Source organism: Hypanus sabinus, chromosome 7 (assembly GCF_030144855.1).
Source record: "Hypanus sabinus isolate sHypSab1 chromosome 7, sHypSab1.hap1, whole genome shotgun sequence".
Lineage (NCBI taxonomy): Eukaryota > Metazoa > Chordata > Chondrichthyes > Myliobatiformes > Dasyatidae > Hypanus > Hypanus sabinus.
This window is the reverse complement of record NC_082712.1, coordinates 137634015-137660483: the sequence shown is the minus strand read 5'-3', so window position 1 is coordinate 137660483 and position 26469 is coordinate 137634015. Positions and strand designations below refer to the sequence as shown.

Sequence of the window (26469 nt, the reverse complement as noted above, 5' to 3'; positions counted from 1 at the left end):
TCCACCATTCAATCCTGATCCTTTTTTCTCACTCATTCGCCCCATTCCCTGGCCTTTTCCCCGTAAACTTTGATGCTGTGGTCAATCAAGAATCTACCAATCTCTGCCTTAAATACACCCAATGACCTGGCCTCCACAGCTGCCTGTGATAACAAATTCTCCACTCTCTGGGCAAAGAAATTTCTCCACATCGCTAATTTAAATGAATGACCCTCTATCCTGAAACTATGCTCTCTTGTCCTAGACTTCCTCACCATGGAAAACAGCTTTTTCACATCTGCTCTATCTAGGTCTTTCAACATTCAAAAAGCTTTCATCAGGTCCCCTTGCCCCCATCTTTCTAAATTCCAGCCCAGAGCCATCAAGTGTTCCTTGGATGATAACCCTTTCATTCCCAGAATCATCCTCGTCAAACTTCTCTAAACCCTCTCCAATGTCAGGACATGTTTTCTAAGATAAGGAGTCCCAAAACTGTTCACAATTCTCAAGGTGAGGCTTCATCAGTGCCTTATAAAGCCTCAGCATCACATCCCTGCTCTTATATTCTAGACCTCTTGCCTTCCTCACCACCGACTCAACCTGCAAGTTAACCCTTAGCATGTTCTGCACAAGGATTCCCAAGTCCCTTTGCAGCTCAAGATTTTTGGATTTTCTCCCTGCTTAGAAAATAGTCTGCACATTTATTTCTACTACCAAAGTGCATGACCATGCATTTTCCAACATTGTATTTCATTTGCCACTTTCTCGCCCATTCTCCTAATCTAAGTCCTTCTGCAGCCTTTCTGTTTCCTCAACACTACCTGCCCCTCCACCAACCTTTGTATCATCTGCAAACTTGGCAACAAAGACATCTATTCCATCAGCTGAATTATTGATATACAGCATAAAAAGCAGTCCTAACACCAACCCCTGTGAAACACCACTATTCACTGGCAGTCAACCAAAAAATGATCCTTTTATTCCCACTCATTACCTCATACCAATCAGCTAATGCTCCAACCAAGTGCCATGGCCTCTTAACTTGGTAAGCAGTATCATGTGTGGCACCTTGTCAAAGGCCTTCTGAAAGTCCAAATATACAATTTCCACTGCATCCCCTTTACCTATCTGACTTGTAACCTCCTCAAAGAATTCCAACAGGTTCGTCAGGCAAGATTTTCCCTTAACTTGATTTTGTCCTATCTTGTTCTGTATCACCAAGTCCTCCATAACCTCATCCTTAACAATTGACTCCAACATCTTTCCAACACTGGGGTCAGTCTAAAAGGTCTATAATTTCCCTTCTGCTGCCTTCCCCTTTTCTTAAAGAGTGGAGTGACATTTGCAATTTTCCAGTGCTCTGGTACCATGCCAGAATCCAATGATTTTTGAAAGATTGCTGATGCCTTCACAGTCTCTACAGCTACCTCTTTCATAACGCTAGGGTGCAGTTCATCTGGTCTGGGTGACTTATGCACCTTCAGGTCTTTCAGCTTTTTGAGCACCTTCTCCCTTGTAATAGTAACTACACTCACTTCTCTTCCCTCACACCCTTCAACATCTGGCACACAGCTAGTATCTTCCACACTGAAGACTGATGCAAAATACTCATTTAGTTTATCTGCCATCTCCTTGTCTCCCGTTATTATTTCTCTGACCTCATTTTCTAGCGCTCCTATATCCACTCTCATCTCTCGTTTATTTTTTATATACTTGAAGAAGCTTTTACTATCCACTTTGATATTGTTTGCTTGCTTGCTTTCATATTTCATCTTTTTCCTCCTAATGATTCTTTTAGTGGCTCGCTGTAGGGGTTTTAAAAGCTTCCCAATCCCCTGTCTTCCCACTAATTTTTGCTTTGTTGTGTGCCCTCTCTTTTACTTTTACATTAGCTTTGTACTATTTTGCCATTTGAGTATTTCTTAGTCTTTGGAATTCATCTACCTTGCACCTTCCTAATTTTTCCCCAAAAACTCACACCATTGCTGCTCTGTTGTCATCCCTGCCAGCATCTCCTTTCAGCTTACTTTGGCCACTGTAATTTCGTTTACTCCACTGAAATACTGCTATGTCAGACTTTACTTTCTCCCCATCAAATTTCATGTTGAACTCAATCATATTGTGATCACTGCCTCCAAAGGGCTCTTTAACCTTAAACTCACTAATCACCTCTGGTTCACTACATAACATCCAATCCAGTATAGCTGATCCCCTAGTAGGCTCAACAATAAACTGCTTTAAAAGCCATCTCATAGGCATTCAACAAACTCACTCTCTTGAGATCCAATACCAACCTGATTTTCCCAATCTAGCTGCATATTAAAATCTCTCCTATCACAGCATTGCCTTTATCATATGCCTTTTCTATTTCCCAATGTAATCTGTGGTCCACATCCCAGCTACTGTTGGGAGCCCTGTATATACCTGCCATCAGTGTCCTTTGAGCCTTGCAGTTTCTTAACTCAACCCACAAGGATTCAACATCTTCTGATCCTACGTCACACTTTCCTACTGCTTTGATGCCATTTATTTACCAGCAGAGCCATGCTACCCCCTCTGCCTATCTTCCTATCCCACTATTACAGCATGTATCCTTGGACATTCAGCTCCCAACTACATCCATCCTTCAGCTACGATTCAGTAATGGCCAGAACACCATACCCAGCAATTTGTAAAATCACAAGATCATCCACCTGATTTATTATACTCCGTGCATTGAGATAAAACACCTTGAATACCGTACTTGCTGCTCTTTTTGATTCTACTTCCCTAATGCACTGATACTCACCCTGCTGGCTGCAATTATGTCCTATCATCTGCTTGCCCTTCCTGACAGTCTGCATGCTATCTTTGTATTTTTTTAAAACCATCTGTCCTATCCCTGAGTCCCATCACTCCAGTTCCCACTTCCCTGCCAAATTATTTTAAACCACCCCCCCCCCCCAAACCAGCTCTAAAAAACATGCTCGGGAGAATATTGGTTCCCCTGGGGTTCAGGTGTAACCCGTCACTTTTGAACAGGTCATACCTTGCCAAGAAGTGATCCCAATGATCTAAGAACCTGAAGCCCTGCCTCCTGCACCAGCTTCTCAGACACACATTAATTTGGCAAATCATCCCATTTCTACCCTCACTGGCGTGTGGCATGGGCAGCAACCCTTTCACCCGGGAGTTCCCATTCATGACCACGGAATCTTTTGCCTGTTCCCCTGAATGTTGAGTCTCCTATCACTATTGCTCCCCTCATCTTCCTCTTTCCCTTAGCATAGGGACCTATGCTCACTGCCAGTAACCCGGTCTCCAAGGCATTCCCCTGCTTGAAACTAGATTCTAGTTTCAAACAATCAAATCCAACAATCATTCAGTTCAGACTCCAGTTAGCACACCCAATAATTTATGCATTCTGCATTCATTAGCCCATCCAGAGTACGAATTAGGATATGACGGTCATTACCTCAACAGTTTTAAAGCACCTCTTAACAAAAAAATCCAGACTAACCATTTGTAAAAGCCACATCACCAACCTAACATGCAAATAAAATTAAATACTTTAAAATGCCACATCATCTTCAAACAAGGTCCCTACCCTCCACAACTCTAGTCAATTAACATAAACAGTGGCAAAAGAGGAAAAGCAACTTTTACTTTCTGGTTATGTGGAAGTGACTGTTTCGTTAGCCATTCTTATTATTTTTATAAAGTGGTAGGTGGCAAGCCATCTTTTTTTGTTCTTCACATAGATTCAATGAATGTAGACTGAGCCAGGATTTAATGGCCCATCCCAAGCTGAGCTTGAGGTGGTGGTGGTGAGTTTCTTTCTTGAATCTCTGTGGTTCTCAGGGTGTGGATATGCCCACAATGGTCTCAGGGAGAGGTTTACGTGATTTTGATCCGGCAATGGACATATAAGGTATTTCAAAGTCAGAGGTGCTGTGACTTGGAGGACATCTCCATGTCCTTATCCTTCTAGCTGGTAGAGGTTGAGGATTTATTAGGTGCTGTCCATGGAGTCTTGATGAGTTGCTGCAGCGTATTCTGTAGCTGATACAATATCTACTGTGTGTCAGTGATAGAGTGAGTTAATGACTATGGACGAGGTGCCTATTAAGTGAGCTGCTATGCTCTGTATGGTTTTAAATGGTGAAGTGACAATACTCCATCACATTCCCAATTTGAACCTTGTAGATGGCAACCTTGGGGAGTCATTTGCCACAGAATTCCTCACCACTGACCTATTCTTGCAATCAAACTGTGTGAATGGCTACTTCAATATAGTTTCTGGTCAAGGGTAACCTCTGAGATATTGATAGTGGGGGATTAAGCAATGGTAATGTCAGGGGTGCACCTAGATTTTCTCTTACTCAATCCAATCATTACCTAGCATTTGTGTGGCACAAATGTTATTTGCCACCCACCAACCCAAACTGGAAACTGTCTAGATAGATACTTTATTCATCCCCAAGGGGAAATTCAACATTTTTCCAGTGTCCCATACACTTATTGTAGCAAAACTAATTACATAAGTATTTAACTCAATATAAATACGATATGCATCTAAAATCACCCTCCCAAAAAGCTTTAATAAATAGCTTTTAAAAAGTTCTTAAATAGTTACTAAAGTGCATTGAGTGGTAACTTAAGCTCAGTCCTAACCCCGGCACTTTAACATGTCTTGCCCCTGGTGGTTGAATTGTAGAGCCGAATGGCGATGGGGAGTAATGATCTCTTCATCCTGTCTGAGGAGCATTGCATTGACAGCAACCTGCTGCTGAAGCTGCTTCTCTGTCTCTGGATGGTGCTGTGCAGAGGATGTTCAGGGTTTTCCATGATTGACCGTAGCCTACTCAGCGCCCTCCGCTCTGCCACCGATGTCATACTCTCCAGTTCTGTGCCCACGACAGAGCCCGCCTTCCTTACCAGCTTATTAAGACATGAGGCGTCCCTCTTGCAGTCCAGTCTTGCTGTGTCTGGTAATGGACTGTTTATCAAAACTGTTGTGAGTGGGTTGAGCATTGTGCAATCACCAGTGATCATCCCTACTTCTGACCCTAAGATGGAAGATAGGTCGCTGAAAATGGTCATGCTCAGAATATTACTCCAAGGACCTCCTGTGGCTGAGGTGGCTGATCTCTAACCTGGATAAGCATCGTCCTTTATCTAGGTATGACTCCAATCTGTTGGTTCTCCCTCCCATTCCCATTGACCCTAGTTTGGCCAGTACACTTTAATGGCATACTTGATCAAATTATGTCTATTTGCTTAGGTCCGTTGCTCTCACTTCACCTCTGAGTTCAGCTTTTTGCTGATGTTTGGTGTAAATCTAATGAAGTCAGGAGCTAAGTGACCTTGGCAGGATCCAAACTGAGCTTTATGAGGAGACTGCTGCTAAGTAAGTGCTGTGTAATTATACTGATAGCAGTAATTGGCCAGATTAGATTGGTCTTGCTTCTTGTGAGCAGGATATACCTGGGCAATTTTCTGCATCATTGATTAGAGGTCAATATTTTTACTTAAAAGCATTGCACAGAATAGGCCCTTCCAGTCCTTCAACCAATTTAACCCTAATCCAATCACAGGACAATTTACAATGACCGATTAACCTACTAACCGCTACATCTTTGGACTCTGGGAGGAAACCATAGCACCCAAATGAAACCCACACAGTCACAGGGAGAATGTACAAACAGATGACATCAGAACTGAATTCCAAATTCTAACATCCCAAGCTGTTACAGCATCACACTAACTGCTGTACCACTGTGGTGCATCAAAGCAAGTCTTCAGAACTATTGCTGGAATGTTGTCTGGGCATGTAACCTTCACTGTATCCAAGCAGTTTCTTGATAACATGTGCAGTGAGTCAAGTTGGCTGAAAAGTGGCATCTGTTATGCAGCAAACTGACTGAGGAGGCAGAGATGGATCACCTGGCACTTCTGACTGAAATGTCTTAAAAATGCTTCAGCTTTGCCTTTTGCACTGAAAATGGGGATAATTGTGGAGTTCCTCCAGTGAGTTGTCAACCTCCATGCACAACTGTATGTGGCAGAACTACAGAGCATAGATGTGAACCGTTGGTGTGGGATCACTTGGCTGTGTCTATCGAATGCAGTCCTGTTGTTTGACATACAAGCAGTCTTGTCTAACAATTTCACCAGGTTGAGGTACACCTGGTGCTGCTGCTGGCACGTACTCTCTGCACTCTTCAATGAAGCATGATTAGCATCAGAGTTATTAACTGCATGATGAAATGTGTTATTTTTGAGCAGTGGTACAATGAAAGACAAAAAAAACTATAATCTGGTGACACTGTAGGCCAGATCAGACCAGAAAACATATGTAATGCCCTGGTTCACATTTTTACTGTTATGCTGCAGGTATTTCATTTAGCAGTTCTGTAGCTGTTTACTCTGCTTTCAGCCTGTTTGGGTTATTGTTGAAGATGATGGATGTTGTGGAATGTGTGCCATCCAATTAGTGGGAGATTTCTCTTGGTACGGTTGGTCTTGGGCTTTTGTTCAAGAGAAGATAAAGACAGAAGGCCCTGGGGAGAACTGGTCGTAGCATACAATCCAGTGGGAGACCCGTTTGTTCGAGATGGATTGTGAGTGACGTTTGGAAGGTGGTGTGTGCTTTCATGTTGACAGAAGGCCCCGTGCGCGAGTGGCAGAGAAGTTCAAGATGAGCTCCAATATTTGACTGTTTAATTAGAATAGGCCCTTTTCTTTTTGTTATTCTTTACTAACCCTTCAGTTAAATATAATTTTTTTCATTGTATGCAGTGTACCGTCTGTTATTTCGTGGCTTTAATTTGTACAGGGAAACAAATGACTCAACACCCCACACGTTTGGCAGGGCCAGAGATCGTCTTCTCTAGACCTGTGCAGCCAAAGAAACAAAAGTGTTTCTCATAGGAACGGAGTAGGCCATTCAGCCCATCATCTCCCTTGCAATTTAATCCTGGCTAAATTATTTCCCCTTTCAACCCTATTCTCCTGCTTTGTCCCCAAAACCTTTGACCTGCTTACTAACCAAGAACCTATTAGTCTCCACTTGGTATCTACAGCTGTCTGCGACAACAAATTCCACAGATTCACCACCTTCTAACTAAAGAGATTCCTTTTCATCTGTTCCAAAGGGACATACTTTGATTCTGAGGCTGTACCTTCTGGTCCAACTATTGGAAGCATGTCCACTTTATCTAGGCCTTTCAATTTTTTAGGTTTCATTGAGATTCACCCCCATTCTTCTAAACTCCAGCAAGTACAGGCTCAGAGCCATCAAACACTCCTCAGATGTCAACCTTTTCAGTCCCAGGGTCATTTCTGTGAAACTTCTTGGGAACCTCTCCAATGCCAGCATATCCTTTCTTAGATAAATGACCCAAAATTGCTCACAATGCTCCAAGTATGGTCTGACCAATGCCCTATAATGCATCCTTGCTTTTATATTCTAGTCCTCATTTATTCATACTAAAAGGGTTTTCTCTGAGGAATGTTTTACTGAATTTCATCCCAGTTTTGAACAGTAGAGGCTGAGGAAGACAACAGTCCTTCTACAAGGATTCAGCAGGAATGTTTTATATCCAATTTCAAACCAAACAATGAATTGAACATATACAAAGTAAACAATTATGCTAACTTACTCAAATTACACCCTATATGTCCCTAAAATGGAAATTTAGGTAGAGTGGAGACAAAACTGCTTTGTGTAGGAGAATACTTCTGTCTTTAACATGTGCTTGGCTTAGTATCCTGGAGGCCATGGATGGACATATCAGAATGGGAAGTAGGATTAAAATGGGTGTCCACTGGGAGATCCCACTTGTTCTAGTGAACTGAGGCACAGATACTTGGTGAAGCGGTCTCCCAATCTACACCGGGTCTCACTGATATACAGGAGGCCACACCAGGAGTACCGAACACAGTATAAGACCCCCAACAGACTACAGTCAAAGTGTCACCTCACTTGGAAGGACTGTTTGGGGCCCTTAATGGTAGCAAGGAAGGAGGTGTAGCACTTATTCAGCTTGGAAGGATAGGTGCCAGGAATGAGATTGGTAGGGAGAGACAAATGGACAAGGGAGTCACGTAGGGAGCAATCCCTGCGGAAAGCAGAATGTGCGGGGGAGGAGGGGAGAGTGAGGGAAAGATGTGCTTGGTGGTGGGATCCAGTCGGAGCTAGCGTAAGTCTTAAAAGAATTATGTGCTGGATGTGGAGGCTGGTTGGGTGGTAGGAGAGGACACGGTACCAGAGATAGGGTACCTCTCTCCCCCCTTTCAAATCTACTCCTCAGCTCTTTTTCTCCAGTCCTGACAAAAGGGTTTTAGTCTGAAACATTGACTGTACTTTTTTTTTCCCCCCCCCCCCCATAGATACTGCCTGGCAAGTTCCTCCAGCATTTAGTGAGTCTGTGTGGGTAAGTCTCTATCAGCTTTACGCATCTGGACACAAAATTTTCCTCACTTTCTTTACAAAACCATCAGTTTCGAGTCCAGCCACAAATTCTCAATTGGATTGAGGTCTAGACTCTGACTTGGCCACTCCAAAATCTTCGCCCAAGTTTCAGCTCTCTCTGCAGACTGCATCAGGTCATCCTCCAGGATTTCCCTGTATTTTGCTGCATTCATTTTACCGTCTACCTTCATAAACCTTCCACGGCCTGCTGCAGTGAAGCATTCCAGCAGCATGATGCAGCCACCACCATGCTTCACGGTAGGGATGGTTTGATTTTGATAACGTGTGGTTAAGTCTGACGGCCAAAGAGCTCAATTTTGGTTTCATCAGACCATATAACAAAAATTTGCCATCTTAAGTACAGCTTCCAGACCACTGAATGGTTCCCTAATGCAGCCACCTCACAATTGACCTCATTAAGACTTTTCATATCATTGTCTGCTGCACTTTCTCAGTAACTAACACTCCATTCTGCATTGTTAATTTTTCCTTTGTACAAGTTCAATGTACTGATGTGATGAAATGATTTGTATGGATGACATGCAAAACAAGTTTTCACTATACCTCTGTAAATGTGACAATAGTGAACAAATTCACTTCTACTTGACCGGAGTGATTCCTTTCTGACCTCTGTAATAGTCTATGAAGTCACTCACGCAGGGGATATTTAGTATCAGGCAATAAGTAACACTTTCATCAGATATATTCATATCCTATAAACTACCAAATACCAAAAGTAGATTAAATACACATCTGATTGCTTTGATTACACTAATGACAATATTTACTGTTTTTAAACCATTGCCAGATGCTTATTTTTTCCTTCCGATGCTCATTTCAAACAAGGTTTCCTTCTGTTCCAGTTACAAAATACATTGGAAACTTATATGGAAATGATTTTTAATTTAATAAATGGAAGGACATTTTATTTGACCAAGGTCTTGGCTGTCAAACAATTCCATCTTCGTGTAAACAGAAAAATTAAATGTTAGGTACAATTTTACTGTGTTAGCCATTAAAAAGGTAACAACTGGGACTTTGTGCAATATCATATCTATTTATCAGAATTTTATTTTCTCAAATCAGAATCGTTTGAACCAGTCAGAATATGCAAAGCAACATGTATAAAGAGATGTGAAATTGATCTACATACACAATCTCTACATCATGTTTGCAATTACCAATTTACACTCCTTCACATTTCCATGATAGTGCCTTGAAGTTCCAGTTGGTCTTCTTTTGGCTTCCAAACTGAAGATATTTTGGAGGGATGTTGTTGCATGCTGATGTATAGGAAAGAGCTGTGAATCCCACCTTGCATTCAAATGCATTCTGATGGATAAAGGCATTATTTCCAAAAGCTGGAAGTACAACAGGGCAAATCCCAGAACTGCAGTTCTATTTGCAATGCCTAATAAGTTGAGCGGCAGATAAAGTTCCTTTTCTAACACGAACACTTAACTGAAAACAAATAGCTTAAAAAATACATGGAGGAAAACAATTTAAAACTGGCCCCCTATATTTAAAAAAATTATAGGAAATTCACAGTATACTTCACATTCCAAACCATCAAGAAATAACATCTGTTGAACTGTTTTTCTTGTATCCACTCATGTATTAGCCAAAGGAGGGAATTATAAAACATCTGGCTCTGCTGCTCTGGAATGCTAAGAATGCTAATGAAGATGTTAGAAACGTTCAGTCAACTGTGAAGACCAATGCAAAGACAATTCAGATGTTTGGACCTATTACATTTGCCCTCATGTTTTCTTGAGCAAAGTGAAGTCAATTCAAGCTGTTATACAAAAACAGGAAATGTGCTTGCTGAATAAGATCTTCCATTTGTCGAAAGGAATGTGCCCCGGCTGTAATGTTTGTATTGTTAGTTAGGGAATGTTGGAAACTTTTCTCAATCCTCACTGTGGGTCACAACAGAAAATGCCAAGAGATCGCATGTTAAGAATGTAAAATACAACCTTCATCCCACGCAAACCACACTTCTATCATGTAATACAAATCTCATTTGTGTATAAATAAATAAAAATTTCCTCATCAAATTTTTCTCCTGGAAAGCTGTAAACAACTTTACAGAAAGTGCTGTGTGAGCCAACCACAAGTCAAGGTAAGCTTTTGTAGCCTGTTCCTTAATGCATCTCTGCCTGTAAGGACTAGGCCAGAGTACCTAACAAGCTGGCATGGCCTACAGTGAAAGATAAACTTTAATTGTCACATATACATCAAAATATACAGTGAAATGTGTCACTTTTAGTGGAGATATGCTGCGGCAGTTCACAAGTGTCACCACACTTCCGGTGTCAACATAGCATGCCCACAACCTACTAACCCCAACCTGCAACTCTGTAATATGAGAGGAAAGCCACTTTGTCACAGGGAGAATGTACAAATTCTTACAAATCCCAGCAGGAATTGAATCGCGACCTTACAGATGACATGTTGCAAATCTTTGCACTAACTGCTGTGCCACTGTACTGCCCATGGTACACTAGCTCTGTTATACCAGAGAATGGAGAGGCAGCTCCCAGAGGCTGTAGAACAGATAGAAATAAAGGTATAGAGGTGCAGGAAAACCTTTTGCTACTGAGATAAGTTTGGTGTTTACAACTAAAGGTAGGACAGATGATTATAGGAAGATCTGCTCTTTCCAAGAACGGAAGATGGAGGGAGGTGATGAGAGATGGGAGGCCCCTCCAATGCAAACCCCTGCCAACCGATATGGTCGTTTGAACAACAGAGGTTCATCCTAACACAATTCACAAATCACTTCCCAAATTTTTGAAATATAATTTTCTCTTTGAGAATCTGTGTGGAAGGTAAAGTAAATAAACGAAAATTTGTTTGTTCTCACCTCACATTCCTTGACACCAGTGCTAGTGACTTGCTTCATGGTATGAAAATCATGAAATGGACTGTTTTACAACACAACTGTTCATAGCATGGAAATTGCCTATACATATTCTAGCCTAAAACTCAGAGCAAATAACTGGAAGTCAAACATCTTGTACAGAATGGAAAACAATCCCAAGTCACTTTGGTAAGGTTTCTGGATCCTATTCAATTGCTTTATTTAGAAATGCCTGAATGCTGTGGCTGTTTCCGGGCAAGGTTTACTTCCATGCAGGGTAAAAGATAGCTTTGAAAAAAAAATTTGAAAGCAGAAACAAAACAATTTTCCTCTCATTTCATGCCAATATTTTAACCTTCTAATGGGTTTATCTAATACTTCTACTGGGGGGGGGGGAAGAAAAAACATTGATATAAAAGAGTAAAATGTACATAAAATACTGAAACTATGGCAGATTTGAAATAACCACACCCTGCCAGGTTTAGTTGTTGTTGTTCCTTTCCGTGCCTAGTGACACAGTGGGTAGCAACCTTGCTGTTTCTTTAGCATTTCTGTGTTTTTTATATAACTGAGGCCGAGTTGCTAGCTTGACGCCCAACCCAGCATGGATGGAAAGTGTACAAGGAGCCGGCCGGATTTGAACCTGGGACCACTTGCCTCAAAGTCTGGTGCAGATGCCACTATGCCATTGGCCTGTTTAACCAGGTATATGTAGAATAGATGTAAATAATTCGTCTCAAAATAGAAGAAATGCAATTTCTATTAGATGCTGAATATAGTATAGAACCCTTCCCTACTTTAGAACAATGGTCATACTTCATTAGTTATAGTTTCCAGAGACTCTGTAGTCATGAAGGATATATTACAAATGAAAATATCTTCCCCTACCAGCAGGATACAAATCCACTGATAATATGCACTGAATAAGGTGACAGCAGTCTGCACTGAACATGATTACCGAGAATACAGTTCACACATCCTAAAATGAGAGATGTTGCCTGAGCTGAATAGATTCACAAAACTGCAATGCACAAGAATGGACGGCGTAGAAAAATCAAAGCTCAATCCTGATGCTACGTGGAATCTGTATATTCTCCCTGTGACACCTCTGAGTGCTTGGCTTTTCCTCAATATCCTAAAGATATGCTGGCTGATAGGATGGTTGATTACAGTGCTGAGTGCAGGTGGGTGACGATGAATACAAGAGAAAACAGATTACAGGGAAATTAGTACAGAAATGAAATTAATGGATTGCATTCGGCGCTGTCACAGATTTGATGGGCTGAATTGTTTCACATGTTACAAGGAAAGTGGGAAATTAATATGAGAAAGCTTTTGAAAGAAAATTCTTTGCAAACCTTCCAGTCCGTGTTGAACTACATCTTGTAGCATTGAAAAATACTTCCAAACATGGGAGATGTGGTGGGACTAGAGTAAGAGGTTATTAAAGGCACTGCTAAGCAAGTCAAACTATTCTCTGGATTATCAGTTTACAGAATAAAAAGGTAGAAGAATTGGGTAGTTCGTAAAAATAAAATTATACCTGTAATGTGTTGCTGTTTAGTTCTTGTACTCTGCGGGAAAATTTTGAACTTGTGGACCGCAGATTAAGGGACAAACTACGCGTAACTGAAGGTCCAGATGTTGATTTTCCAGTTGGCTGCCTAACCGATGCTTCTTCGATGTTGACAATGGGCTGGAAGCTTTCTGACGGAGTCTGCTTTTGCAACACTTGCTCCCAAGGATCCCCAGCTGCAGCCCCCATATCTACCTTTTCCTCAGCCTCTTCTGCATTTTCTAAGAGCACAATGTTGTCAATCTTTGCTTTGCTGAGTGGATCAAGATCCAGCCAATCAAATTTGCTGACATTATTCGAGTTTTCCCCATCTGGTAGCTTAGGCATCATCGTGCTGGTAGATTCCAAATCACTGTTCGATTTGCTGTTTTTCAGGTATTCTGATGTGCTGGCTATTTTATCATACAATTTTGCAAGCTCAGGTGTGACAGGTGAATAAACAGGAACACCACCTGCAGGGTGTACAGGTGTAGCAGGCTGGAGTGGGAAGGGCATGTATGCCTTTGTATGAAGGCTAAGATACAAAGGTTCTGAAGGACGGTATGAAGACTGTCCAGGGCAAAAGCCATTCTGAAATAGATCAGGTGGCTTAGGGAATGTCACAGATGCTGCATGGTAACCAGTCGTTTGGATTACAGGCCTCTGTAACCCACCTGCCCATTGACTCCCAGAGAAAGGTGCCCGGTTGTAAAATTGGCTAGAGAATGACGGACTCAAAAGGGGAGTATTTGGTAAAGTGTGCGGGCGGGTTATATTTTTAGGGCCAAAATTTTTGTCCAACAGCAATGTTTCTAGTTCAGCCGAAGTTAGTTTCTTGATGTCCTGATCAGACAGGCTAGCAGCTTGTTTGTTTGAGTTTTCTGCCTCTGGAAAGTGAATAAGATCATACTCCTGCTTGGCATTTGGTGACTTAGAGCAAGCACTGCTGGCAGATTTCACTGCATGTTCTTCCTTTAGGCTCTGAAGTCTATCCTTCTGCAACTTCGCCAAGGCCTCGGCCTCCATTTGTAGGGCTTCTTCTTTGCCAACAGCTCGCTTCCCAGAATGGCCCACTGACGAAGAGGTAGACTGCTTGAACCCATTTCTGCTGGATATCTGGGCCATGGTGTCAACTACTATAGATTTCCATTCGAAGCACCCACAGTTCAGCTAGAAAATCCTCAGATAATCAGAGGTCAAAGTCCTAAGAGAAAATCAAAGCAAAAATTAGGAATGTGATCCACTTTTATCCATTATCATGGTTGAAATATCAAGGTTATCATTTAATAGCTTGCATGCAAATATATTTGACTTCATTCAGAGAATTTGTGCATTTTTTAAATTCTCTGGCCTCATTTTATTTCTTCAGTATAAACTGGATAAGAAACCCATTTTCTGATATGTCTATTAGGCCTGCAGCTGATGATATCAAAGTTGAGGACAACATTGGCAGACTACCTCATTTAATAGCCTTGTTAAAAGCAAAAAAAGGCCAACTTCCCACTGCCCTTTACCAAAATTAGCCTCACTTTAAACAAATATCCAAGTTAATTATCATTTTCATTTAAGAAAATGTGATTAATGTACACATCTACTGATAAAAATTTAAAGACAGACCAAAGTAATTTTAAAAACGTTTCCCAACAACACGTTTGCGTGCAAGCATGTGAAATGGGAAACTTTGTCCATAACTCATCATTACATTTTCCTCACATTTTGAGGACAAACACTGAAAGTCAGCAAGTGATTGAAACCAAACGAAACATTGTTCTATAAAGTGGTATCATCATTTTCCACCGCCAACTGATTTGGTAATTTGCCACTTTGAACAAATGGAGTGTGCTAGAATTAAGTCAGAACCATTCGTTCATGACTGACAGCGAGTCAGAGAGAGGGAAAATGTTGAATGAGCAAATTATCTGCAACTGTGTTGTAGGTTTGGTGATGCTGATACTGCAGTAGTAAAACTAGTGGGCTGCGTTGTGCTTTGTTGTGAGCCTGCATATGCTGCTAACTGGTTCGTCCATGCATTGTGGAAGCATGGCTTCTGGCTTATCTTATCTCTTGCTCTGTCACTATGCTTCGTATACAAAGCTGTGTGTCACTGACCATTTTTGAGCAGCATTTTAGTCAAACTGCATTGTGAGATAAAGGAAAATTGACTAAGCTTTTAATTTTAAATAATTGAATCAGAGATTGAAGTTAGTGAGTGAGGTGTTTGACAAGAGTGAGCTCCCCAACTTCAGTGTAATACTGGGAGCAGGGGACCACTACTCCTCAAAAGCAGTGGAGAATGGAGGCCTTCCACAAGGCTTGGTCATCGGATATGACAGCAAGAGACTTACTTGTGCCATGAGATTAGCATGGGCAGAGCACAGATCACAGACTTGATAGCAGCTGTACACTATTTGAGCAAGATACTGCACTTTGCAGAATGTGCCAACACTTCCATTGAAAACTCGGCCAACTTTCTCCCAATTAACTGGTATACAATACATAGACATATGAATGGGATTAATTTACATAAAGATGTATTATACTCCTTTGAAATGCATACATTCACTGCCCCCACAGCATGTTTCTTTGAGACCTTTTTGAAGTGGTTGGGTCTCTGTCTTTAGTTGTTTACTCACAATTTAATCTTGTGCGACATCCTAATTTGACTCTGTAGTCTTCACATCTTTATGCCATTTGCTGCAATTGTATGGTTGACACAAACACTTTCATTTTGTAGCAAATAAATTCTTAAACACAGATGCAACTCTCAGCAATATTCCATTTGCATCATTAGTGAGCTGGTCTCTGTACTCAGTGATCTGTTATTTTGAGCATTTTCATCAAATCCTTCCAGAAGGTTATCAGCTTGCTCTGTTGATTCTCCGCTTTCCTTCATACCAGACTATATTAAACTTAAGAATATTGCTAATGAATCCTTAAGTGGAACAAGGTAGTGTCTGATACTTCACATAAATGATTCAACTTCCTATTTGAAGCTTGAAAATTTTCATTGTTTCTGGAATGAACAACTGGAAACAAACTCCACTTGAAACCACTGAATCTGATCAGGCACTCACAGAAATACTCTTCAAAATACAACACAGGTACAGGCTCTTCCAGACCAACAAGCTTGCACTGCCCAATTATATCCATATGACCAATTAACCTGGAACCCAAACATCTTTGGAATGTGGGAGGAAACTCTTGCAGTCATGGGGAGAATGTATAAACTCCCTATAGACAATGGTGGGAATTGAAAGGGTCACAGGCTTTATAAACCCGCTATGCTACCGCAACATCCCAATGCATTGGAAAATGGCAATATTGGATGGCTCCTTTCTTAAACACCACTCCTACAAGTATGAATTGAGATCATACAATGTTTATCTCCATTCTTTTGAGCAGATGGTGCAAGTGGTGGAATCATCACCAAATTTGTTCAATGTGACCCATTTAAAGAACCTGGTTACATCCAATTTTGTATAAAATTCTCCAGCTATTGAGAACTAATGCCCATCAAGTGTCAAGTTATGGACCACCTCAGAGTCGCCAAACTATTGTCTCATCAGCCTGAATGCTACCAATTTGCTTTTCCTTTTTTCCCTTACTCCATTCATCACCAACTTGTCCAATACTAGTGTTGCTTGTCCAATACTATTTCCACTTATACTTCCTTTCAGATGGTTGGCAGGTAGCAAGAGTGGGCTCTCTTACTTCTGGCTCCTCAACACAGCAGCGCCTCCAGGCTGTGTCCTAAGCCCCCTGCCCTTTACTCTCTAAAATACCCATGACTGTTGCCATCCACAGCTCCAACCTGTTAATTAAATTTGCCGATGATACTACACTGATTGGTCTAATCTCAAATAGTAATGATAATTATTTATTGTAATGCCTCCACTGTTTTTGTGCACTTTACGCAGTCCTGTGGGGGTTTGTGTGTGTGTGTGTGTGTGTTTTTTTAAACATAGTTCAGTCTAGTTTTTGTACTGTGTCGTGTAACACCATGGTCCTGAAAAATGTTGTCTCTTTTTTACTACGTACTGTACTAGCAGTTATGGTCGAAATGACAATAAAAGTGACTTGACTTGAGGCTGCCTACAGAGAAGTCATCACCCTGTCACAGTGTCAAGAAAACCCACCTCTCCCTCAACGTCACAAAAACAAAAGAGCTGGTTGTGGACGACAGGAGGAATGGAGACAGGTTAACCCCTATTGGCATCAATGGATCTGGGGTTGAGAGGGTGAACAGCTTTAAGTTCCTCGGCATACACATCACCAAGGATCTCACATGGTCTTTACACACCAGCTGAGGTGCACAGCAGCACCTCTTTCACCTCAGGTGGTTGAAGATGTTTGGTACGAGTCCCAAAACCCTAAGGACTTTCTACAGGGGCACAATTAAGAGCATCCTGACTGGCTGCATCACTGCCTGGTATGGGAACTGTACTTCTCTCAATCGCAGGAATCTGCAGGGAATGGTGCTGACAGTCCAGTGCATCTGTAGATGTGAACTTACCACTACTCAGGACATTTACAGAGACAAAAAGGGCCTGAAGGATCATTGGGGACCTGAGTCACTCCAACCACAAACTGTTCCAGTTGCTACCATCTGGGAAACGGTATCGCAGCATTAAAGCCAAGACCAGCAGGCTCCCGGACAGCTTCTTCCACCAGGCCAGACTGATTAATTCACACTGATACAATTGTACGCTATATTGACTGTCCTGTGGTACATACTATTTATTACAATTACTACAAATTGTACAATCAGATGGAGATGTAATAAGGATTTTGACTCATGTATGTGAAGGATGTAAGAAATAAAGCCAATTCAATTCATAAATATAGCTCTAGATTACAGTATAAAGGCATGGCACAGATTCTTGTTGTGTCTTGTATGTTGCAATGCCAGTGTACTAAATTTTGAAGATACATCCACACTTCAACACAAAATGTGATCTCAGTGTGCACATGGACAACGAAAACCTCCACCCAATTGATTAACAGCTTCCTCAGACAACACTTGGCTAATACCAGTACCAATAGCTTTAAAACACCATGGAATGTATTTGCCCAAAGATCTCCAAAAGTTGCTGGCTCTTGTGACTTACTCTGGACTTGGTGTAGTTGCCTCCATATTGGAGCAATTTACTAAAACGCTAAACTTCATTTTTACTTATTGCAACACACCCCTTGTTTTAAGTTAAATTCAAAATCTCTTCCAAATTAACAACTTGGACCAATTTGATTCCATTAGGGCACACAAAACCCGAGTTGCAGAATTCACCAAGGTCGCAGTAAGTCCTATGATGTGAAAAGACAGTTGCCAACTGCTTCCTTTGGTTGATGATTTCTTGTGCCAAACTTATAACTGTCTGCTATTTCAAATAGCTGCAATTGAGATCCTCCACTTTTATCACTTCTCTGAAAAGGCAAGATTGCTGGCTTTCCATAGGGCTACAAGATTAACAAGCATTGAGGTGATGCCTCAAGAAAGTAGCATCTATCATGAAGGACTCTCACCATCCAGGACATACCTTCTCAATACCACAATCAATGAGGTGGTATAGGAGGCCAAAGACACACTCAAAATTTTAGGAACAGCTTCTACCTCCTCCTCCCCCCCCCCCCCATAGGGTTTCTGAATTATTTTACTTTGCACTCTGTTTGCACTTTTTACTGTAATTTATAGTAATTTTTATGTCTTGCACTGTACAGATGCCACAAATCAGCAAATCATAGTATCAGCGATAACAAACTTGATTGAGGCCGAGGCCAAGGACCAGGAATCATCTTAGTTAGGAAAGTAGCCTTGTATTTCTTTATAGCAGTATATTGTGCCTGTGTTCTTCCCACAAATTTTCATTTTCCAAATATGTCCATTGGGAGAATTGCCCAGGGCACATGTTTACCAAATCACTGTGCCATTCTATCTGCATGCTTTAGCAAGTTCTGCTTGTTGTCAAGTTGAGAATATTGAGGGCCAGCTCTGCAGCATTTGTTTACCATTCCCCTCATAACCAACTATTGAATATTGTGAAGTTCAGCTGATACACCACTTGATCTCATGAGAACTGCTTTAAATAATTCTATGAGACATGAAGCTCTTCAGAACATGTGCGAACTATTATTGCAAATTAACAATTATGCTTATTTCACACATACAACTTTCCGTGTTCCCTCTAATTTGTAAAGACCAGTATGCATAAATATCTTGTGTTGTGCAATTTTTTGTCCAATGGCAACATGAGCGCACTGAATAATTCATTCAATAAAAAAATATAAATAAGCCAGTTCTATGATCTGCTGACAAATCATCAGAAGCTCTACATCGTCAACACCATCTACATCAGAAACCGGAAAAGCAAATGTGATTGTGTATAATTGTGAAATATACTTAACATGCCAACATTGTAGAGAGTGATAACCTTTTGTGAGCAGTTTAAATTCCTTTCGTGTGCTTGTAGAAAAAGATGTGTGCATGCACACACCTAAGAGGGACCTCTCTCCCTCACATGAAGGTCAAGTTCTCTTTACAGCTGGACATACTCCTTGTGCTAAATCAGCCCTACCACCATAATCATTGCTATAGATTCAGAACAAAACACGCAGCTCATAAATAGACACAGGTCAGCTGTTGTGGGACATGAAGTTAAAGCCCCTCACTACGTGTAAGCTTTGCAATGGAAAATCTATCACTACCATCTACATTAAACTAGAGGGCTAAACCTGGCTCAGTGAGGGTGCTGACTGAAAACAGCAAAGATGACCCCAAACTTGAATTATCAGCTTGGTCAACCTAATGGGGGCATAAACCACATGCTTAGAGCAGGGTTAAGTAAACCCACAGCTAATGGATCAGATTCTATGGCTTGCTCCCCAAAACTATGGTTTCTTATTGGCTTGGAGGATGTTGTAGGACGAGAGTGAAGAGCTTGCTATAATTTTCACCCAGAAGCTCTGAGCGAATGGTCCACTGTGGTTTGCAAACCTGTTCTCCACCCTAGGTGCTTGTAGCCAAGCCTATTTGCTCCTTGTTATAACTGAGTGCACAACACTGCACAGACCAAAGGTTCTGTCAACATTGTACTGCAGTTTTTTTAAGATCTGTGTCACAAGACAAGCTGTGCATCTTGGAAAGGCATTTCTTAGAAAGGAAATGAGGAATTCCTTCAGCCAGAGAGTAGAGAATCTGTGGAATTCTTTGCCACAGGCAGCTGTGGAGGCCAAGTCTCCATGTACATTTATGGCAGGAGGCTGATAGATTTTTTGATTGGTCAGAGGATGCAGAGATATGGGGAGACGGCAGGAGATTGGGGCTGAGAGAAAAATTGGACCAGCCATGATGAAATGGCAGAGCAGACTTAATGAGCCAAATGGCCTAATTCTGCTCTTATATCATATGGTCTTGTGGACAAAGAATCACTAACAATATTTCCTTGAATAAGAGAGGTTTCCCACAAGCAGAGATGTATAAAAAAAGTTTATACAAATGGGAGGGAAAACAAACATCAAGAGAACTTGCCAGGGTAAATATTTCAGTCTGTTTTCTTTGGTCTACAAGTTGGGAGCATAAAATACTCATGACAAGGGTTGGTTAGTCAGTCATTCAGGATTTAATTCTCTCAGCAGGTTGTAAAACTTCAGCTCATTACACCAGATGCTCAAATCACAACAGGCATTCAAGGTGAGTAATTACCCATTTTGGACAAAGAGGGCAGAAAAATAAAGGTACATCAGCCATAAATGTGAGCATATGCTCAGGTCCTTAGACTACTCCCACGTCCATTCCATGTGTTCTCATAGAAAGATATCAAAATGCCATTTCTTATAGAAAATGTTACATCTTCTGTTTTTAAAAAGAGATACAATATCACCAAAAGTGGAAAATCAAGGACATTAAACTTGGTTATACACATGGTCTGTTCACATACACAGTTGATTGACAACCCCTGCTGTTCTCAACCAAGTTTCCTTGCTTTAGTTACAAATTTGAGTATTCCTCTGTCCTGTGTCATTTGGATTGTCCATCTGAAAATGAATACAAGTCTGTCAACACTACACTAACAAAATCAATATTAATATTCTTTTAAATTTTTTAAGTTAGATATGGCCCTTGTGGCTAAAGGGATCGGGGGTATGGAGAGAAAGCAGGTACAGGGTTCTGCGTTGGATGATCAGCCATGATCATACTGAATGGCGGTGCAGGCTCGAAGGGCCAAATGGCCTACTCCTGCACCTATTTTCTATGTTTCAAGCCTAGGTTATTCTCAACTTACTGAAGCAAATTTAACTATATTAGTGAAGCGGCTGATATGACTTTCACCATTTTCCTTTGCCCAATAGGGTAATTCTAGTGGGGGGGGGGGAGGTGGGAAGGGAGAAGAAAGAGGGTAGAAAAACAGTTTGAACAAGTTACACACAACTTTTCTCCATCTGCAAACCTTGAACACACCCTGTCTTACACTCCAATCAATTCAATATTTTTTGAGAAAAGTGCTAAAAATGGCTGATCACATGTTTGCAACTCTTCTCTGGTCTTCCTGTGCACATGGCCAAATTTTAAGGTTCTGTTAAAGTCAAGCACCAAATTTGCACATTTCTATTATTATTTTGCTGATTTGTGCTCTTCATGATAGGCCTAGTCCACAAGACCAACTTCATGCTCTCTTGATCCCACTCTGCTGAAAGTAACCATCTAAATTCCCATCTTACCATCACTGTTGCCCATTATGAAGCTGGTGCAATTAATGCTTCTCTCTACTCAGTTACCCCTCATTGTTAACTGTTAATGCAGTTGTCAAACACCACTTCTGAAACCATTCATCCTTTTGCTCCACACCCATTGTTCCTACAGCTGTTTCCACTTTAAACAGTACCAAAAATCTGCCTTTTCTCTGACTAGCACTTCAGAGAATCAAATTTCCTTTATTATCATAGTATGTACATAGAATACAACTTTGAGATTCGTCTCCCACAGGTGGCCGCAAAACAATGAAACAACTTGGAACCTAGTCAAGAAAACATCAAACATTGAACATGTGAAAGAACGAACAAATTGTGCAAATGGCAAAAAGTAGACAACACATGCAATATCAAACCAGGAGTCCAGTAGTATTCAGCTCAGTTCAGTTCAGCATTGCACCACCAGCAAGCCTCAAGGCAAAGCATTCCTTGCTGAAGTGCACCAGACCAAATCATTCACCCCGATCCAACTGCTCAGAAGAGCAAAAAGAGTTAACGATAGTCATAATCCAGGATCACATGCAACATGAACCTAGAAATCCCCCAAAACAAAACCACAACCTCTCTAATCTATCCTTGCAATGTGCATCACAAGACTCCTGCACTTCGACAGCAGCTAGCAAGGGACAGGAAGACCAGTCACACGCAGGTAAATGGTGCAAAACAGCTGCCCATCCTCCGCTCTTGTACCCATCAACTTCAACCTTGCTCAGCACCTCAATCGAAAAGAAGCAATGGAGTTGATCCTGTCTCCAGGTCCACAGGCCACAGACTTCTCTCCAAATCCTCTAGGTGAGGGCAAAAGTCCCTTGCTTGTTTGGCCTAAAAAACACACCACCAAAAAGCAAATGAGGTTCCAGTCACATGCAGCTTAGAAGTAGAATCATATTTGAAATAAACATTTTCATGAACTGTCTGCAGGATGTTGCCATTGGTCATGTTGTTCAATTGGTGCCATTTTGAATCGTCGACTTATCAAAGCCACTGCCAATGCTCATCCAGCTGGCTGGTTCCAGTCGTTCACACAAGTTCACACCATGGTCCTGAAAAACGTTGTCTCACTTTTACTATGTACTGTACTAGCAGTTATGGTCGACATGACAATAAAAGTGACTTGACAAGTGTAGTCAAAATTACACACAAATGCTCCACCATAATGGAGCTATCAAACTGCTTACAAACATTAGATCTGCAACACTCCCCCCCACCCAAAAAAGATGCGAAAAACAAGCATTTGCCTTGGCTGCTTGGTAAAAGGATTACAGTTTTTAAAAATATTTTTTTTTCCCCAAATTGAAACCAGATCAGAAAGCTAATGTCTTTTCCACATTTTGGCCTGGATATTATGTGAGTCCAGGCAAAAACCAAATTTTCAGTTAATGATGGTTACTAGAACCTGCCCAATAAGTCTTCTCCCTAAAAGGTATTTAACAAGCTCTGGCTTATTTTTATATTTGCTCTGCATAAACTAGATTTGCATTTAATAGACTCGAGCAACCAAATGCTTTTTATTCCCAACAGTGGCATTGCTTCCATTCTCCTTGCAAAATAATTTCCAAAGAGAATCTAACAGTTGATGTGTGTGTTTTTAAACAAGTTTAAACAGCGTCAGGGATTTTTTAGTACTACAGAAGCTGTGGTTACAAAAAAAGAAATACTTTAGAAAGGGATTAAAGAACATTGAAATTTGTGAAAAATAAATGGGCAGGTGCCCAAGCAACAAATTAACTTAAAATGTTAGCGTGCTTCCTGCGTAATATCAATCAAGAAAACAGTATTTCCTCCAATTGCAACATTTAAACACAAAGTTGCCATCCTGAACAGAGAGAAAAAAAACAGCTACATTAGTTTCAAAGAAATTAAATAAATCCTTAATGATACATTATTTTCCTTCCAAGTAAAAGAGGTTTCATTAAGAACAAAGTAACCCACTGCAAGTCAAAAAAAAAACCACAAGTGAGGAACTTGGGTCAGGCAGCATCTATAGAGATGAAAGAATAGTCAATACCTCAGTGTGTGACCCTTCATCAGGTTGGGAAAGGAAGAGGGAAGGCAGAACAATGTGGTGGGTGAAGGAGTACAAGCTGCCAGGAGAGAGGTGAAACCACGTTAGGGGAAACATAGGTGGGTGGGTGGGTGGGGAGGTGAGAAGCTGGGAGGAGATTGGTGGGAGAGGTGAAGGGCTGAAGGAGGCATCTGATAGGAGAGGACAGTGAAGAGGGGAGGGCACTAAACTGAAGTGATGGTCAGGTGGGAGGAGAAGGGATGAAAGGGGAGCCAGGCAAGGGAACAGAAGGGGAGGGGTAAGCGGGAGAAATTACCAGAAGTTTGAGAAATCGATGTTCATGCCCTCAGGTTGAAGGCTACTTAAATGAATTATGAGGTGCTGATCCTCCAATCCGAGATTGCCCTCATTGTGTCTGTAGAGGAGATCATGGACCCAGCATGTTGAATTGGGAATGAGAGGTAGAATTAAAATGGGTGGCTACTGGGACATCCCGCCTCAAAAAGATGCTCGAAGCTATTCCCCAATTTACTTTAAGTGAAAATGTCATTGCCTCGTACATTTGATATTTGTCACACAAGATGGATTAAACCTCAGCTCAGTTTACAGACTAAAAGCTCTTTACTGACCGCATTCATTGGTATGTAATTATGGATGTAATGCAGGAACTCTCGGAATAAATGGATAGAAAGACAAACATAAGCATGTACACTGAACTGTTCCATCTCCACCCTTTAAAAAAAGAACAGCTGAATAAAAATAATTACATCTGGAAAATGAGAATCTGCACATGCAGATAACAGACAGATGAAGTGCAATTCTGGACTAGATAAATTGGGAAGTTGTACTAAGCAAGCACTCTATACATCCTAAAATAAATCCAGCATTTTAAATTTTACTAAATGGCAATTAGAAAGTATAATTTGCTAATTAATATTTCAGCAAAGTCATCTATTGTTGTAGATTTGTTGGGTTTAACTCTGTTGCAATATTTCCACCTTCATTAAGATTGCACATGCACCATCAATTGCATTACCATTGCAAATTGATGTGAACCCCATCAATGGCATTTCACGATGCAATATAATGGAGTAGAACAGACAGAAGTCATATTTTTAATTCCAAGGAGTCATCCATGGCTTGACACAAAGCCTATGGAATTGATTGTGGACTTCAGGAAGGAGTAGTTGGGACAGCACAGAATAGCCCCTACTGAGGGGTCACTGGGCATCAGCATCTCAGGAGGACCTACTCTGGGCCCAATGTCGATGCAACACAAAGGTGGCATACAAATTGCTGAAATTCATTAAGAGTTAGAGGAGATTTGGTACATCAAAGATATAGATGTAAAATGGAAAGCATTCTGACTGATTGCGTGGCCTGGTGTGAAGGTTCCAATGCTCTTATCACAAGCACAACCCTTCCCACCAAGAACATCTTCATGAGGCAGTGCCCCAAGATGGTGGCCTCCATCACCAGCCACCCAAATCACACAGGACATGCCTCTTGATACTAACTTCAGGGAAGTGGTACACGAACCTGAAGACCCACATTCAACAATTGAGCAACGGCTTCTTCCCCTCCGCCATCAGATTTTTGAATCATCCATCTTACACATTTTTTGTAATTTTGTCTATGCGCTGTGATGCTGCTACAAATTTCACATCATCTGAGTGATAATAAATCTGATCCTGTAATTAACTCTCAGTGCTTATTCTCCTGTGCTACAATGCTTTTAAACATGCACCATGAATTACCTCCATAATTAATTCACATTCTCAGATTTCTGCCCAGAGGATGCAAGTTATTTTGTTCTTTAGAAGTGCTCAAAATTTTGATTGCTAGGTTGATAATGTATACTTTGTTCAAAGCCAATACCCAATGGTTTAAAAATAAACTTTGAAATGTCACAAACAAGTGTGCTTCAGCTTTAAAACCATTCAAATAAAAACTTAAAACACTGAGAACTATTCGCTGACAGCTAGGAAAACTTAAGTTCTTGCAGAACATGTGTTTGTGAAAACCATCAGAGGTCTGTATTTATTTCACATGGTCAAGGATTAAACAGGCAATTGTTTTGTTTTTATCTCAAGTTTGCAAACCCTCAGTTCCTGAGGATGTGCCCTGCTTAGAACAGTTCCTGTTAATCCAAAAGCACAGCAAAAACTGAAAAGCATTACAGTTGCTTATGTATTTGTGCTTCATTTTGTGTCAGAGGTGTACAAATGTCAAGAAAATATAATCCTCATTTAAAATAAGGTACAAAGATGTACCTTCCATCGCTTACTTTAAGAGATGTGGTGGGGAGGGGGGAGAATGGGCAAGATTAAAAAAAGCAGATGAAGCAAAAGTTAAGGTCCTCAGGGGTATGTTACACAATGGAATGGCAAAGCAGACATAAAATGGCTGAATAGTCCGATTCTGTGCCTATATCTTATGGGCAAATGTTTAAAAGCTTTAGGTTCAACTAAATAAATATTCCAAAACTGATTTCATGTAGAATTCAATCAAGTCAAACCTAGAGTAAATTCTAAAGCATACAGGTTTCATGAAACACATGCTCAAAATGTGGTCCAGATAAAGCAAGGACCAAACATGCATTTCATTAATCAAAACAGAAACAGAAAAAGAGGCTGAAAGACCAATTTTTAAAAACTCAATATTCCACAGATGTTAGGGAACGTTAATATTTCTGTTCAATGACCTACCATTAGCCAACACTTAGTAATGTCCAACATCATACAGAACTAGCAGAACTTTAGTGAATTAACCTGCTGATTTAAACAATACCATATCCTGTCCTGCTGGCAAGTGGGGATACAAATATTGAATTGACTATTACTTGCATCGTTCATATACATCAGTAAAAA

General features: G+C 40.9%; 1 protein-coding gene across 3 annotated transcripts in view; it reads right to left on the bottom strand.

Annotated features, from left to right (window-relative positions):
* pik3c2a (phosphatidylinositol-4-phosphate 3-kinase, catalytic subunit type 2 alpha) overlaps positions 1 to 26469 on the bottom strand; it is a 153682-nt gene that overhangs the window by 107103 nt on the left and 20110 nt on the right. For all 3 annotated transcript variants that reach the window (XM_059975730.1, XM_059975732.1, XM_059975731.1), the window contains exon 2: positions 12841 to 14056. In XM_059975730.1, coding sequence (XP_059831713.1) covers positions 12841 to 13977 — 1137 coding nt within the window. In that variant the 5' untranslated portion in view covers positions 13978 to 14056. The remainder of the gene's footprint in view (positions 1 to 12840; positions 14057 to 26469) is intronic.